Source organism: Pleurodeles waltl, chromosome 7, assembly GCF_031143425.1.
Source record: "Pleurodeles waltl isolate 20211129_DDA chromosome 7, aPleWal1.hap1.20221129, whole genome shotgun sequence".
Classification (NCBI taxonomy): Eukaryota; Metazoa; Chordata; class Amphibia; order Caudata; family Salamandridae; genus Pleurodeles; species Pleurodeles waltl.
This window is the reverse complement of record NC_090446.1, coordinates 1,312,855,843-1,312,871,746: the sequence shown is the minus strand read 5'-3', so window position 1 is coordinate 1,312,871,746 and position 15,904 is coordinate 1,312,855,843. Positions and strand designations below refer to the sequence as shown.

Below are 15,904 nucleotides of genomic sequence, written 5' to 3'. Positions count from 1 at the left end.
CCCTACACCCATCCTGGATATTTCCTGAGGGGAAGGTGAGGGTATGCTCCAGGCAGTTTTCTTGTACTAGTCTTAGCATTCAGAAATTTGGACAAAGCCTTTCCAGGGTCCACTTAGAGGAGACTTAATTAATTGAGAATTAGAAATGTATTTTGTAAAGCTTTGCTATAATAAAAAAAAAAAAAACTGCAAAATTATGCCAAAAAGTTTGTGCTGAAAGACTGCCTATTACCAGTGTAAGAAGTCGCAGTCCAATGTGGAACCACTTTAAAGGTCATCGTATAGAGAGTTCACCAGCCCTTCTACATCTAAGTTTAACCACAAACGTTTGTGTGCAGGAAGTGTATTTAAAAGCCAGTGCTGTCAAGTTTGCCACTATCAAAATGATTTGTTGAACACTCTAAAAAAGCCAGGCTAAATCTCATCTGTAATTCCCACTACAATATGGCAGTCAATACAAACCTGATGCGTGTTCCCCCTTACTACGCAAATCGTTTCTGAAGACTTAGAAAATCATCATTTGAGCTGTAGCATTTAAAGTCACTACACTTAAAAAAAAAGCATCCTTGAAAGCCTTATCAGTACTAGGACACAACCAGTAGAAAGACATTTCAAGTCACTACACTTCCCAAAGCCATATTACAGTGTGGCATTACTGGCAGAAAAACATAAGCACACTCCATCAAGTCCTTACCACATCTAAGCTAGCTAGAGTACAAGAGGAAACCCACCCAACATCACTCTCATGCATTAGCAGCTTAAACCAACAGGTAGACACAAAACTCACACAACAGCTAAGCCCAAAAACCAAACGCTAAACCTGCTCTCTACTAGCTCTACTCCTCTGGCACTATCTTTATCATTCACCAGCCCTCCCATGTCAAAGTTCTTCATAAGGCAGGTTGCGCGGAAACACTACCTATGAAGAAGCCACATATCTCAGCTTTATAAATGCCTCTGATGTGGCACTAGAAGCATAATTCTATTGCCCTCTACCAGATTCAAGACAGCCATAACTAGCCATTGAGAACCCTTACACCTAGATATGGATTTCCAGAAAGGAGAAATCCAGTTCCACATTAACTCAGTGCAACACAGGGCCTTGAATATTTAATGTCATTTTCAACCTTATAGCCATCCTGAAAGATGAAGTCACAGACAAAAGAATGGAATATAATGCCCATCCTCTATATCTAAAAGTGAAATGATCTGGATTCAATTAACTATCTTTGTTGTGTGCAAATGGCTATTTTTCTATGGTGTCCGGCCTTTTTAACCTTTAACAAATGTCCTCTGTTTAGTTTAAAGTTTTTTAGTTGTATTTTAGGTAAATTTTCGGTTTTGCAAGGGCTCCTGGATTTAAAAAAAAACTCTCGTAAAATCCACGCGAGTCACACAACCCTGGATTTCCTTAGGTGTATAATTTTTTTTAATGTGTGGGTTTGGTTGGTTTCCCAGAGTCCCAGCCAAGCACAGGCCCAAAATCCATTGCTACTACTTTGCAAAACAGGGGTCAGTCTGGAGTGGAAAAATTTGATCTGTCCATGTTGCGTTTTGGGGCCTTTCCTGTCTTGGCCGCTAGACCCGCCCATACAAGTGCAGGAGCATTTTTTTATTAGGAAAAGGGTGGACACTCTGGGTGGTAGGAATTCTGTGGCTCCCTGCAGCTTCCTGATCTTTCACTCACATAAATATGAGGAAATGTGTGTTTTTAGCCAAAGTTTCATATTTGCACGGCCCCATGGGTAAGGAAATGATGAGTCACGCCACCTTGGAATCTCCTGGGTTTCCTAGTTTTCAGAAATGTCTGGGTTTGGTAGGATACCGTAGGGGGCAGCTGAACTAGGGCCCACACTCTACAGCTACTCACATTGTTACAGATGTTTTGATTTTGCTCGATGAAATGTGATATCTCTAGGTCGCATCTTGGGGTCTTTTGTGTCTCAAATGCTAGGCCCATCCACACAACTGGAGTACAGCCTTTATTGGGACACATGTGGAAACCAACATTAGTTGAATATTTGTTATTACCAATTGAATTGCTCTACATTTGGACTTCTAAATGTAAGGCTGTTTGCAGAAAAGACCAGATTTGGCAAAATGCCCTCTGAATCACATGATAATGTACCAGTGTTCAATTTGAGCCGGTGGTTGCCAGTGGGGGGCAACTGCACTCTTTTCGAGGGGCCGGCACTTATTTTTCTGCCTTCAGCTAATTACTGTGACCGAAAAGAGGGAAAACACACAAGTGGGAAAGAGAAATACAGAAAAGTGTCGCAAAGGGAGAAAGCAGAGAGCTGCAAGAGTGACCTGAAAATGCAGGAAGCGGCTGGAAAGAGGCCTGAGGTGCTTTAGGATCATGCACCCTCAGTATTCTGTGCTCGCACATTTAATTCCAGCAGCCTCGTGTTTTGGAGGAGAGCTGTAGGCACCGGCACTGTTGCATTTACCAACTGCAAGGAAGCCACCACTAATCCAACCACCCTCTTTCTCTGCACGAGTTGTGTGAATAGGAATGCTGACAACACCGAATAAATAACAGAAGCAGCCAACACCTTTTCACAGCCTCAAACAGCATCACCTCAATGGATCACCGCAGTTCCCAGAAGGAGCCAATATTATTGCACAGCCACAAAGAGCATCATCTCCATAACAGCCACACATGCTCCGATGCATTGAGCTGCTACCTCTTCTCACTTTACACACAGCACCTCAAAGCAGGTGCTCACCTAAGCCACTGCTATGGTAGTGTGATTGTGTGCGCCTTTCTTCAGTACTGAGCTTCAGCATAGGAGAACGGTTTTGGAATGAAATGAGGTTGCATGAGGTGCCACAAATGACAGAAACCACAAAAATATGGTGTGTTCTGCTATCAGTTACACACTTAATGAAAGTTAAAGTGCAACTGTTGTGCAAGCTGCACACAACATTCATGTAGCTTGACATTTTCTGACACCTGTGGCTTGCTGCATATGACTGCAGCTACTCACAGTCCGGTGTTGCCTCCTGTCCTACTATTGTGTTGGTGGCTCCGTCTGCAGCTGATGATGAGTAATGTAAGAGGTGTAGCAAGCAGATGCATTTTTCCCACACTATGGCACAGCTTGGATGAATCGTATGGCTAAGGTTGCGAGTAAAAGGTACCTATGAACATAATTCATTCTGCAAATGAACAAATAAAGCAAGAGAAAGTTTGAATAATGTTTGTAATTATATGCATCATTTTATATTGAGAAAGCTGTATGATTTTTGTTTGAAGAGCCTCCTACTGAGTTCATTGTGGCAATGAAGCAGGCCGTTAGGCATGGCGTTTGACGAGGATCCTCCTCAGTTAATTTCAGTAATGGTACTGCCCATTCTGCATGGTGTGAGCATCCCGGAGACAATTTCAGGCGTGGCCGTCCTTTAGAGCGGAGGGGCCACGCCCCCCCACCTTTTGCACCACATGAAGAATGCCGGTCAGGCTGAACAAAGGTCAGCCTGACAGACACTCTTCATGTTCAGGTCAGGCAGCCAGGAGCAGACATGCACGATTTGCAGAGATTCCTGGCTGCCTGAGCTGAACTTTGCTGGGCTGAAGAGGTCACAGCTCCTGTGGGCGTGACCTCCTCGGCTCAGCAAAGGTGCCTCGAGGCCCTCCCCTGGGTGAGAGGGAAGCGTCACCCATTGACTTTGATCTGGGCGCTTCAGGTTTAAGCCCTGAAGCGCCCAGGGTGAGTGTCAATCAGTGACACCTCGTCACAGAGTGGGGTGGGATCAGCAGTCTCACTGACCCCATCCCACTCTGTGACGAAGTTGGGACTGCTGCCTTCCCTCATTGGCTGACCTAAGCTTAGCCGGTGAGGGAAGGCAGCAGTCCCAAACCTCCTCGGACCTCCGGGGCTGAAGGTGAGAGAAAGAGAGAGACAGAGAGAGAGGGAGAGAGAGAGAGAGAGAGAGAGAGAGAGAGATTTTTAAATGAATGTTTGGTGTGTGCATGTATGTTTGAATGTTGATGGGTGTTGTTAATGGATGTGCGTGCATGTGTGTGTGTGAAAGAGTGTGTGTGTGCTTCTAGCCCCCCTCCTCCCTAAAACTTCCAGCCGCCGCTGGACAATTAAAAAAATAACGTTTGCAATTACATGTATTACTTTTTTTTTTTAGAAAGCTGTTCGATTTCTGTGTGAAGAGGCTCCTTTCAAGTTAATTCAAGTTAATTTTAGTAACGGAGCGATCAGTTGTCCATTCCGTTTGAAGAGGCTCCTCACAAATTTATTTTAGCAATGGAGGGGTCCATTGTGCATGGTGTGAGCATCCCAGAGACAAAGGCTTCCATCAGCCCTTGTGGAAGCAATGGAAATGGTCTCTTTGACTGTTTTCTACACACCAGTGCCCCCAACGTGTGGCGGATCGGTCACCCATTTTAAAAAGAAAAGAGTAGCCCTGAAATTGATGAAAAATGGCTGATGAGTATGGTTTGAAAGTAGTTGGGCAGTGTGCTCGGGGAGGGCTAAGCACTGGAAGAAGCATGACTTATTTATGCATGCCCTTCATGAATGGAGATGCTGCAAAATTGAGCATCGATGATGGCAGCAAATGCAGACTGAAGCCGCTATGTAGATGACATCAGTCTCGTTCGAGACACACATATGCATCTAGAGCTCAGAAATAAAAAGGAAGCAAATGGAGGCATTCCCCACGTGCCTGCATTTTGGTGCACTTTCATTCTCCCTGTTCTTTTTATTTTTCATGGCAAAATTTCCCTATTGGAATATTCGTGTTAAATCAGTGAGATACTTTCTTTGGAACCAACCCTTAGGACAGTGTAATCAATCAGCACAAAATTTGTCAGAGTGAAAGTCTGGCTATTGCACTTTATTTCATCAAAGGTTGGAGAAATTTTGTCAAGTGAAAGGAAAGTTATTGACACAGCGAATTAAGTCTTTGTTTTATCTCTCTCTCTCGCTCCCTCTCAATCTCTTTCTGTGTATGTGTGTGTCCACACACACACGCACACACACACATATATGTACATATATATATATATATATATATATATATATATATATATATCAATGTGTTTAATAAATCAATCACTGACACCACTCATTCACTAAAAGGGTGAATATAAGCTTCACGGCCAAATGATAGAACCGCTGCATTCCCTCGAGAATATCGCCTGCCACTCAAGAATATAATATATGCTGACCAGACAATCCTAAATCTCGCAGAGCTGGAAATCTATCTTTCAAAGTATCACACTTCACCTAAGGTCTCAGTAAATCTTTGGGGGCCTTCATCAAATTATTTCTAGACAGGATCATGGAAATTGCCATCATCACCCAAAAAACATCAAACGGAGTTCAATAATGTACTGAGAAAAGTAATCTCTCTTCCACCGCAGGAAAGTTCCCGGTAGACTAGGACAGACAAAAATCATGGGCAAAAAAAGGATGTCGGACGGTTACCTTTACTCATGAACCTCCCTTCCAAGAATGCATTTGTTGACCATTTTGTTGAGGTTGATGTCCCTTACAGGTGCGACTGTTATGATAGGGAGGCCGTGGCTTGATGACACAGTCTGAGCAAATTGCTCCTCACAACTTATGGGGTTGCATTTATGGTACTGAATAAAAAATGAATGAAACAAAAGACATTTGCAGATTAACATATGGTAAATACAGTTTTTTTTAACTCAAACTTTGTGTCAGTCTAGAAAGACCAGAGCTAAACTTTACTAACCATATTCAAATCTTTCCCATGGCATCTTGATTTGAGCTTGACAAAGGCTACCACAGTGGCACAGATGATCCCAGTGAGATCTTGGCTCTTGAGATGACATTTTAAAAGACACTCATAAGCTAAAACTATTCCCTTAAACTATAAATAATTGGTAGCTGTAGATAAGTGGCATGGCCTCTGCTGATCCTAAAATATAAATAACTGGGTACATGTCTAGTGGCCTGGCCACCGCTGATCCTAATGTCCTCAACTGTAACTAAATACGCAAGTGGCCTGACCACTGCTGATCCTAATATCCTACATTATAAATCTCTGGGTACATAAGTGGCCTAGCCACTGATGTGCTGCCCATAATCTCCCAGACTATACATATTGTGTAGATGACTGGAGGCCTGGCCATTGCTGATCATAATCTACTAGGCTATAAATAGGTAGATAGGTGGGTTGGTCACTGCTGATCTCAGTCTCCTAAGCTATAAGTAATAGGTAATAACATAGGGTCTGATTTAGATTTTGGTGGATGGGTAACTCCATCCCAACAGTGACGGATAGGCCTGAGTGGGAAACTCCGCTCCGCTTGCAGAGCTAACGGAGTTTTTGGAACTCTGTGCTCCACTTGGAGCGTAGAGTTATCCAAAAAAGTCCACTAGCCCCGCCAGTTGAGCGGAGCTTCCGCTGTGCAGCCCATAACTGGGCTGCAGTTTGCCCCGGAGCAAAGGAGGCAGCCACTGAAGAAGAGAAGACTTGTCACTGTACGATGACGAGGAGAGGAGGTCCCCTGGGAAGACCCAGGTAAGTCCTAGTCTATTTCTTTTGTTGTTGTTGTTTGTGCACACTGAATTCAGGCCAGGGCCGTAGGCGGCGAAAGCTTCCGTTTCAGGCATCTTGTGCACTGACCTGCCCTGTGTGCACTGCACAAGAGACAGGCCGGTACACAAGAGGCCTGAAACAGCTGCTTTCACTGCCTATGGCTCTCCTGAATGCACCCGATCTCAGAAGCACTAAGCAAGGTCGGGCCTGGGTGATGGGTGCATTCAGGAGGAATCCACGGTTACGTAAATCTGTCTCTTCAGAATTCCAATGAGGTTTTTTTCATCTCTGCAGAATTCCAGGGAGCCGGATTCCGTTTACTCCACCCAGGCCTAGTGACCGATAGCCCATCCACTGAAATATAAATCTGATTATTTCCTATGTGATTTATATTTCGGCAGATGGAATATGCTTTACCGTTGTGATGGAGTAACACCTTCGTCGAAATCTAATCAGGCCCATAATCCCCTAGGCTATAAGTATTTAGGTAGATGACAAGTGGCCTCCCCACTGCTGATCACAATGTGGAATATAAATAATTGGGTAGTTTCTAGTGGCCTGGCCACAGCAAATGCAAGACTGATATATTGCATTGCCTTAGAAGAAAAAAAAACCTACACATGCCTTTCTTCCATTTACATAATTCACAGATTCAGGTGGGAATGTCTTGGACATGGCCTTAGTCGCAGAAGATCAATCATGACAGACCCTCCAGCCAATGTAAACCCTCACTACTGGCGTTTCAGTCAGATACATCTCTTGCTGGTGGGGTAGAGGGGCATGGCCAGGCCAGCCAAGATGGTGGACGAAGCTCTCTTAGCCTGCGTCTGTTGGCCCAACCATCACCTAATATCCTGGATGAGGGTCCTGCACTGGGACCGCGGTTGGGCACACAACCTCTAAACCTACTACTCTGTCTGCCTAAGGCTTTACATGCCCACCATGGCTTCTATGGGACTGCGTAGTTGAGCCCTGTGGCCTCTCACCCGCTGGTACCTGGCTGTATGGCTTGAGGGTGGGTCATACAGTACAAGGCCGAAGCCAACCTCCCTTTGCTCCCCAGGCCCCCTTTCCTGACTCCAGGTCCGGATTCTTCCTTCTGAGGGCCCAGGGGCATAGCCCAATCAAGAGTGCTGAAGTGGGACCATGGGAGGTGACGCAGAGGCCCTGCGCCCATCAGGTGGCTGCTGCAGGGGGGGCCTGCTTAACGGCTGATCCTCTCAGAACCTACAAGTCGCTTCCTTCACCCGCACGACATCTGCACAGAACACCCCCACAATAGCAGCAGCCTCGAGGCACATGCAGAGGGAAAGCCTTCACAAAACCTGACTGTGAGGTGGGCCACTACAGGACAGCCACCTGCAGGTCGGTACATACTGAGCCTGACATGGTGCTTCTGTCATCTGTGTTGCATCTGTGCTGGCCCCACTGCTACCGTGTCAATATCAGGATGTGCAGGGGGGCCCAAGCATAAAGGCCCATCAGCAGGTTGACTACTGTATAGGAGCCTGCTTGGTGGTTGATCCCCTCATAAACCTAAAGGGTGCTCCCTCAATCTGCATGATACCTGCATACCTGCACTGACCCCCCCGCTTTGGCATCAGCATCGAGACGCATGGGGGGTCTCTTCACAAACCAGGACCTACTGCTCAGCTCCCCCTGTTGCCTCCAAACTCAGTAGCCTTTTCACCCTCACTGACAGCTCCCATTTACCCTGATAATCCCTGCCAGGGCTCTAGAGACACGCAAGCTCCCACAGGAAGGCCCACATGCTAGACAAAGCTCACGGAGTCTGACAGGGCACTGAGGCACGCAAGGGGAGCTCTGCCTGAGGCCCAGATCTAAGCATTTCCAAGCACTGGGCCTACTGCTCCTCTCACATCATACCAGCAACTACAGGCCCTGCCATTGGTCACCCGTGCAAGACTTAACCCCCATTTTTCTTTTTTTTCACTACCTGACTGCCCCCACCAGGCCTCAGGGGGTCTTACCCACTGTCTCCCCCACCTCTGCTAGATTCTGATAGATGGAAGGACATGCCCAACACCTCTCAGCTGATTACACAAACCAGGGATCAGATCCTACATTTTGAACACCTACTTCGGTGCTGGCACTGAGGTGTGTCAGGGGGGATAAGCACTTTGCAAACCCTAACTCTGGTTCCCTGAGGCCAACAAACATCTGCACTTCCCCACTGGCTGCCCCATTGGATGGCCCCTGAAGGCTGGGCTGTCACTGGACCTCTGGGCCTGCCCCCTCCCCATAATGTGTCACTCAAAGGGCATCTGGAACACTCTAGAAGAAGCCTTGGCTTTACCATCCCCTAGTCCTCTAGATTGACACACATCCCGGGAGGTGCAAGGGACAAAGCCTGCTGGTGGACAACTCCAGAAAACTAACACCCAACGTTGAGGATAGCAGCGCAACGACCTTCAGCACCAGCATTATGGGGCATCCACATCATCCCCCTGATTTCTCTCCCCAGTACAATCCTGCAGTTCCCCTGAGAAACAGTGACGCATTACAGCTCTGATGAGGAGATCCTGTGGAGGTTCTTTGGTTTGCCTCACCCATGTTGCAGGGAGTGCTGGCCCTCCTGTTCCCCCTTGATTTCCATTTTACACCCGTGGCAGACCTGACAGTCATATCTCCGTGGGGCTAATTAACATGGGCAAGCTACACTCCTCAACACCCGCACCGCCATTGGCAGCAGCAGATCCATTACTGGGACCCATCTGACCACTGTCCATGTTGGACAAGCTGAATAAAGTACTGGCTCCCATAGAACCCCCGCAGATCTCAATGGAGATCAGGCTAGGTACTCTGGCCACTGAATTGAGCTTCCTGTGTGATAACCACCGCAAACTCTCTGATAAAATCTTGGATGAGGAAAAAGCCCTGAGCACACTATACCCATTGGTGACCCACAACCAATGCACCATCCAGGATCTACAGGAACAAGTCCACCAACTCGAAGACAGGGCAGAAGACATAAAAGGTCACTCACAGAGAAGTAACATACACATTCTAGGTCTGCCGGAGGGGGCGGAGGGTCAGGACTCAATAGCATATTTGGAAGCCTGGTTCAAGTCCATCACTTCAGCATCAGAGCTCCCCCCATTCTATCCTTGGAGAGGGCTCATCATGAGCCTGCTCACTCCTCCCCCCTTCATGCCCTATGCTGGCAAATCTCTTACACTTCAAAGATTGTGACACTCTTCTGCATGCTGCCAGGCAGGCTGGCCCCCTCTGAGTAGAGGACAAAGTGATCATACTGTTCCCTGATTATACCCCACAGTCCAATGCCAATGCACCTCCTTCCTGGAGGTCAAAAGCCATCTTTGTCAGCTTGGAGTGCAATATTCGCTGCTGTTCCCTGCCTGCCTCAAGATCATGGCTGACGGAACCTCAACTTTCATTACAGATCCAAAGTACTCCTGGGACTGGGTAGATCAGTACCATAGAACATCTGCATTGGAAATGTACTAGACCCACTCCACCTCCTCCCAATCCACGCGAGAAACACAAAGGCAGGTCCGGAGCAGGAACCTCTTCACCCTCATCTCTGATGATGCCTCTAAACCTCGAGCAAATTATTGAGAACCAACGGCAGGCCCTGTGAGCTGCAAACCACCCTGGAGATCACTGTCACCACCACTGACAATGAGAAGGGGCTGCACATCTTCACAACTGACTATGACACTCTCAAACATCCCCTCACAAACAGCGGACAATCTAATTTGACCCTCCTCCTCCAATCCCTACTCCACTTGGACTCTTTTCATAAGTGAGAAGACCCTCCTCCTTCAATCCCTCCTCCACCTGGATTGTTTTCATAAGCGAGAACTGATGTCAGACTTGATATTGCCCTGTCTTTATTACTGTACTTGGTCATTACTGTTGGACACTTCACTTCCCACACCCTGCTCCCCGTCATGATGGACATCAAATCTCCCTGTTCCCTCTCATAGCCTGTTGCACTCAAGCTTGCAGCCTCTGATATACTCGCTTTTTTAACTAGCTGACCTTGATGGATCCGCGGCATGTTGGTGGTCCCGAGGGCCCCTCCAGCTCAGCCCTCAGCTAATAGGTCATATAGGACACTGCATTACACCTCAGAACCTGGTCACCCACCACAATATGCCAGAGTTTCCTTTTGTGTGCATTGTTTGGATGTACTGTTGGTGGTAGCAGGCTCTTTCCATTGTTCCCAACTTGTTACTTACAGCTCTTTTCCTCTTGCTGTCCATAATCATATGGCTAGATGCAGCAGGCAAATGTTACACAACCCGCACACAGACGACTGGGCATGCCGGTGGACTGGTGGGTACCATTAGTGGCTTTCTCCATGCTAATCATTGCTTCTTGCCCACATGATGACTCCAAATACTGATATTCACTTCCTTACACTGAACGTGTGAGGAATGCACACCGCTAGGAAGCAGTCTGCTCTTATATTAAACACCAATGTGCACAAATAGTTTTCCTGCAGGAGACACACAATGGGGGAGGAACTTACTCATACAACAATTTACTAATCATCATACCCACATGGTGCCTTAATCTGGATTAGACCTGGACTTCCCTTCCAGGCCATAGAAGTGATAGCCCCAATACCCTAGCAGTAAACTCTACTCATTCTACTCAGTGCCCCATAGTCTTTATGTGTGCCTCAACTGTTTTCTCTGCTCTGCCTCTTTGGTGCCTCTTGTGCAACATTTAGACTATCTAGGAAGCGTTATGTCCAATCACTATGCCCACACGATGCACATTCGATGGGTGCCCCTACATTCACTGACCCCCACGTGGTGTCTCCAGCTTGATTGCCTGGAGGACTCTGTCCTCTGAGATGAACAGGGAAACCACATTTGGCACTACTTCACTGAGAACCACAACAGACCCCCCTACCAGAATGCTGGAATGGGATGCCTTCAAAGGGGTGACCCATGGCGTCTGTGTCCAAGAGATAATAGGAGTCCGTAGGACCTGAGACAGAAAAATAACGGGCACTGAAAAGAGCCATGCTAGGCTGGGTAAAGCAGCAGATTGTAAACCCCCCCCCCCCTATGTTCGCAACTGCAAAAACATCCTATACCACCCTACTAGAGCATTTCTGATGCTTTAACTTCACGGCTCATGCAGCAACGGTACACATAGTGCATGATAAGTCAGGCCTGGCTGATTAGGCAGAACAATTTGGTTACCTCCATCCCTGAGATAATCACATTCTCGGGTTCTATTGTCCACACACAAGAGGAAATACTACAGGCCTTTCCCGCTTGTTATTCCTCCATTTACCTCGCCCTGCCAGACTCCTCAAGGGAACACTCCTGCACATTCTTAGCAGATGTTGACCTGCCCCGCATTCCCACCTCCACTAGACTTTCCCACAATGTCAAAATAATGACAGAAGACATGAAACAGGCAATCCGAGATCTAATCTGAAACAAAACACCAGAACTCAACGGCTTGCCACTGAAATACGAAAGCACTTTTTCCACACTCTTGGCGTGCTGCGAAAATGTCTGAAGTGGCACTACATGCTTGGGATCTACTCCACTCACTTTGAGAGTCCCTTCTGGTCTCTATTCCTAAATCAGACAGCAATCCTTTACAATTGTCATCCTTTAGGCCCATAACCGGTCTACAAAGTTCTGAGGAAGATCCTAGCTGACAGATATGCCTGAGTTCTTCCGGAACGTATCCATGCTGACAAAAATGGGGTTGTCTCCGGATGAAGTACCTTCCAGGACATTTGTTGCCTTTTTCACTTACAAGATCAAATTAAGGGTGCGTTCTCACATGCAGCCTGTCTCATATTAGATCTAGGAAAGGAACTCAACATGTTGACATGTCACTATCTCTTCATGGTGCTAACGTGTATGGAGGTTGGGCCACTATTACTTGCTTACACCTGGCTACTCCACACCAAGCCAACATCTCGGATATGCCTGGGTCACCTAATTTCCACCACCTTCCTGGTGGACCGAGCGACCAGGCACGGATTCCCACTCTCTCCCTTCGTCTTTGCACTTGCAATGGAACCCTTGGCCATACGCCTGTGAGGGGAGGGCCAGGAGTGGGGTCTTGCCCTCGAGGACAGCATGCATACAGTGCCCTGCATGTGGATGACCTACTAATCTCAACAGCCGAGTTTGCATGCACATCGCTATTTCAAGTGCACCTATTCCCGTGTTTTCATTTACTATGTACTGCTCATGGTATACACTGCTATGTTTTGTCATTCTGATGGACTCTGTTAATTGTAACTGTTGCTCAGAAAGAAAAACTCAGTAAATGTATTTTAAAAAAAAATACCTCTTGCTTGATTACCCTTAGCTGTAAGCACTATTCCTGTATTCAGTAAATAATTATGTACAGAGGTTTCCAAATGCAACTGGCAAAAGTGGAATGGAAGTAAACAGGTGACCAGCATAAATCTGCTATTTGGCTATCAGTAGCCATGAAAATGAAGTGTAATATGCTACTACAGGAAGAACAACATGTTTATGTATGGGAACGACTTACACCACACCACATAACAGCACCCTTTAAGCGTGTAGGTGTTACAAGACTAGACGGGCCTGCTGTTCTTTTACGGCTATCACTGCCTATTAACTGTTTGCTAATCAGGAGTGCCTTTATAATACAGTTCAGCATTAGCTCACAGCCCTGTGTGCACCCTTTATCAATGACGTGAACATGTATCGTTGTTCTCAGTAATAGTCCAGGGGTCCCACAGTGGCTAGCCCAGGGGTGCACGTTCTAAATTTTCTGATGAAAAAATATATTGATTTTTCACTAGTAGCATACTTGGGAACATTTCTGCCATGCTTTAAATTACACAAGCTAAAATAGACATCATTTTGTCAGAGGGAGCACGTTAGTTAAACTAAGTATGGGTTACCATTGAGTAACGATAGGTAGGGTGAAGGATTGCATATTCATGGTCCTAATGCAATCTGTTTATTAGGTTGAAGTGATATACCGGTAGGCCGTCTATCTATTACATCCCTAAGGAAGTGCTATTTGGAATATGCCATCCCACGTGGAGTGCTTCCTATGCAGGCTACAGAAATGGAAAGGGGAGGAAACAACTCAAATAATTGTGGGGTTCAGGGGATTGTGTTTCTCAAATGGAAAACATCTTCTTCCCTTACAGGATAAAATGTACCATTGCACAAAATCAATAGCATAAGGGCAGGCAAATTTGACAATCATGCTCAATCACACTGTTGGAAACGCCGAGAGGTATACTTGGAACCTTGCGACTGCTACAGCTTTCGAAGCACACGTCAGGAATGTTTTAGCAATTGTTAAAGAGGTGTAAATCAGCAGCCATGCGTGGATGTCTGCATAAATGCAATGCTGCTACTCTGCGGGAAAGATTTGTTTCGTTTTTGTGATTTTAATCCTATCTGCTGAACCTAACTTAAATTAGATGGTGCCATGGGAAGAGTCACTTTGCAGAACTGTGTTACACACGTCTATTAAGTGATTGCCTTGGTACCTGAATTCTAGGTAGGTGCCTTGAGAGAAGACCTGGGGCCATATTACACAAAGTGCCCCTTTGCGTCCGAGCTGTATTATGAATGCAGGCACAGCGGAAAAGAAGCTGTCAGGAGGCACTCTGACAGTGCGCCACAAAAAAGGTGCCACCTGCAGTGAAACATGGAGCAGCTGCTTCAAAGCCACCCTATGTTTACTTGAAGATCCAGCCCCCGGGGCAGCACAAGTACACGGCTGTCCCGAGGGCAGCACATTCAACATACTAGGGTGCACTTTCTCTGTTTGCGCATGGCACACCAGTTTGAAGGTGCTCCATACCGCAAACAGGAAAAATGTGCCCTATATGTAATATGGCCCCAGCTAGCGAATGCATAATTTTAAGTGAAATGGGCCCTGGGCATGACCAGTCAGGTTTGATGCAGTTCAGGCGGTCGCCTGAAGACATTCACTGGAAAGAGCGGCTCTGTGCTATACCTACATTGTAATCATCTAAAGCTCTTCCTGAGAGGGGAGCCAATAGGAAACATTTGTACTAACCTTTTTTTTATTCTCTGGGAACATTCTTTCAGAATTAAAGATAAAAAGTGTCTCATTACATACCGTAGCTGGAATACAACCTCTGTTCATGAGAGGGGACACGCCCGTACTGAATACATACTCACGTAATCCATTTCTCCACTGGGTCATTGTAAACTAGAACGTTCGCCACTTGGTCTTGGTGGCCCATATATATAGAAGTACAGGCCAATATTTCTTCAACTATAATGAGCGACTCTTGAAGAGATGTTTGAATTACAAAGGTGATAGACTTCAAATGAAAATTGGCAGGCGTTACAGAAGGAATCATGGTGAAAGACTCACATGTTAAGAGGTTAACAAGCCTACAGATTAAAAAATGAAATCTGAATGATCAAATTTCAATGTTTTTTTTAATTTATCAGGATTCAACCCCATACGTTTCTTTTCTTTTCTTTGTGTCTTATCCAGCAGAAGAGCGCTGTCCATTTTGGTAACATTAAGTTTTTGCATCATGCAGGTGCTTCTAAAAAGCCTATGGGTCTTGCATAGGATCACTAAAACATCATGGTGACTCCCCGTAACCCAGCCCCACCATATTTCAGATGTTTCAGCTTGCTGTGAAGTCTTCAGATTTGCCTGTAGACGAGTCCACCTCTGAGCATGTGGTTGATCAGAGCTATATGTGATGACAGACACTAAATGTCCGACTGTAAAGACTCACGTTGACCAAGAAGGAGATGATGGCCAATCCATTGGGGTTGCGTGAGGCTTCGCTAATGTTGCTGTATAGCTCCTCATTGAAATGGATAAGCTGTACCTGGGGAAAGTAAGCAACAATTATTACTTGCAGTCATAGTCACTGAATCTCTAAGAGACTGAGGGATAGAGTACAGAAAAAACATTGGCCCCTAAAAGAGTATAATTACTGAACTAGAAGTAGAAGATAAAGCCTTGACTGACTGAAGTGCTGATGAGAAAGCTGGCTCTAAATGCTTCTAGGGGTTTCCATCTCTTCAGTTCCCTCTATTCCTTCAAGAAGCAATACATGAAAGTCTACTATGTCAGAAGTGAGGACTAATGTCAAATTACACAACCAATTATTAAGCCACTCAATGGCACACAATGTCACTGTAGATTCTGTGACCCATAAAAGCACAAGGCTGCATAACGAGAACTCCCTGGTAACTTCCAATAAGCTTAAAATTTACAGAAGGTGGTACTTATCCCATATATAAGACTAGAGAGTTACTTTTTCTGTGTAGGATTCTGCGGCAGTCTATCCCCTTCAAGGACTTTTCACTATGTAATGCCATTGTCCAGTACTGCAGAACAGCTGATGGGTCAA

At 46.0% G+C, this 15,904-nt stretch overlaps 1 protein-coding gene across 1 annotated transcript in view; it reads right to left on the bottom strand.

Moving 5' to 3' along the window:
* The window catches only part of CA11 (carbonic anhydrase 11), a 616,839-nt gene that overhangs the window by 17,015 nt on the left and 583,920 nt on the right, over positions 1-15,904 (bottom strand). Inside the window, exon 5 of the mRNA XM_069200634.1 lies at positions 15,281-15,376. Within this exon, the coding sequence (XP_069056735.1) occupies positions 15,281-15,376 (96 nt within the window). The remainder of the gene's footprint in view (positions 1-15,280; positions 15,377-15,904) is intronic.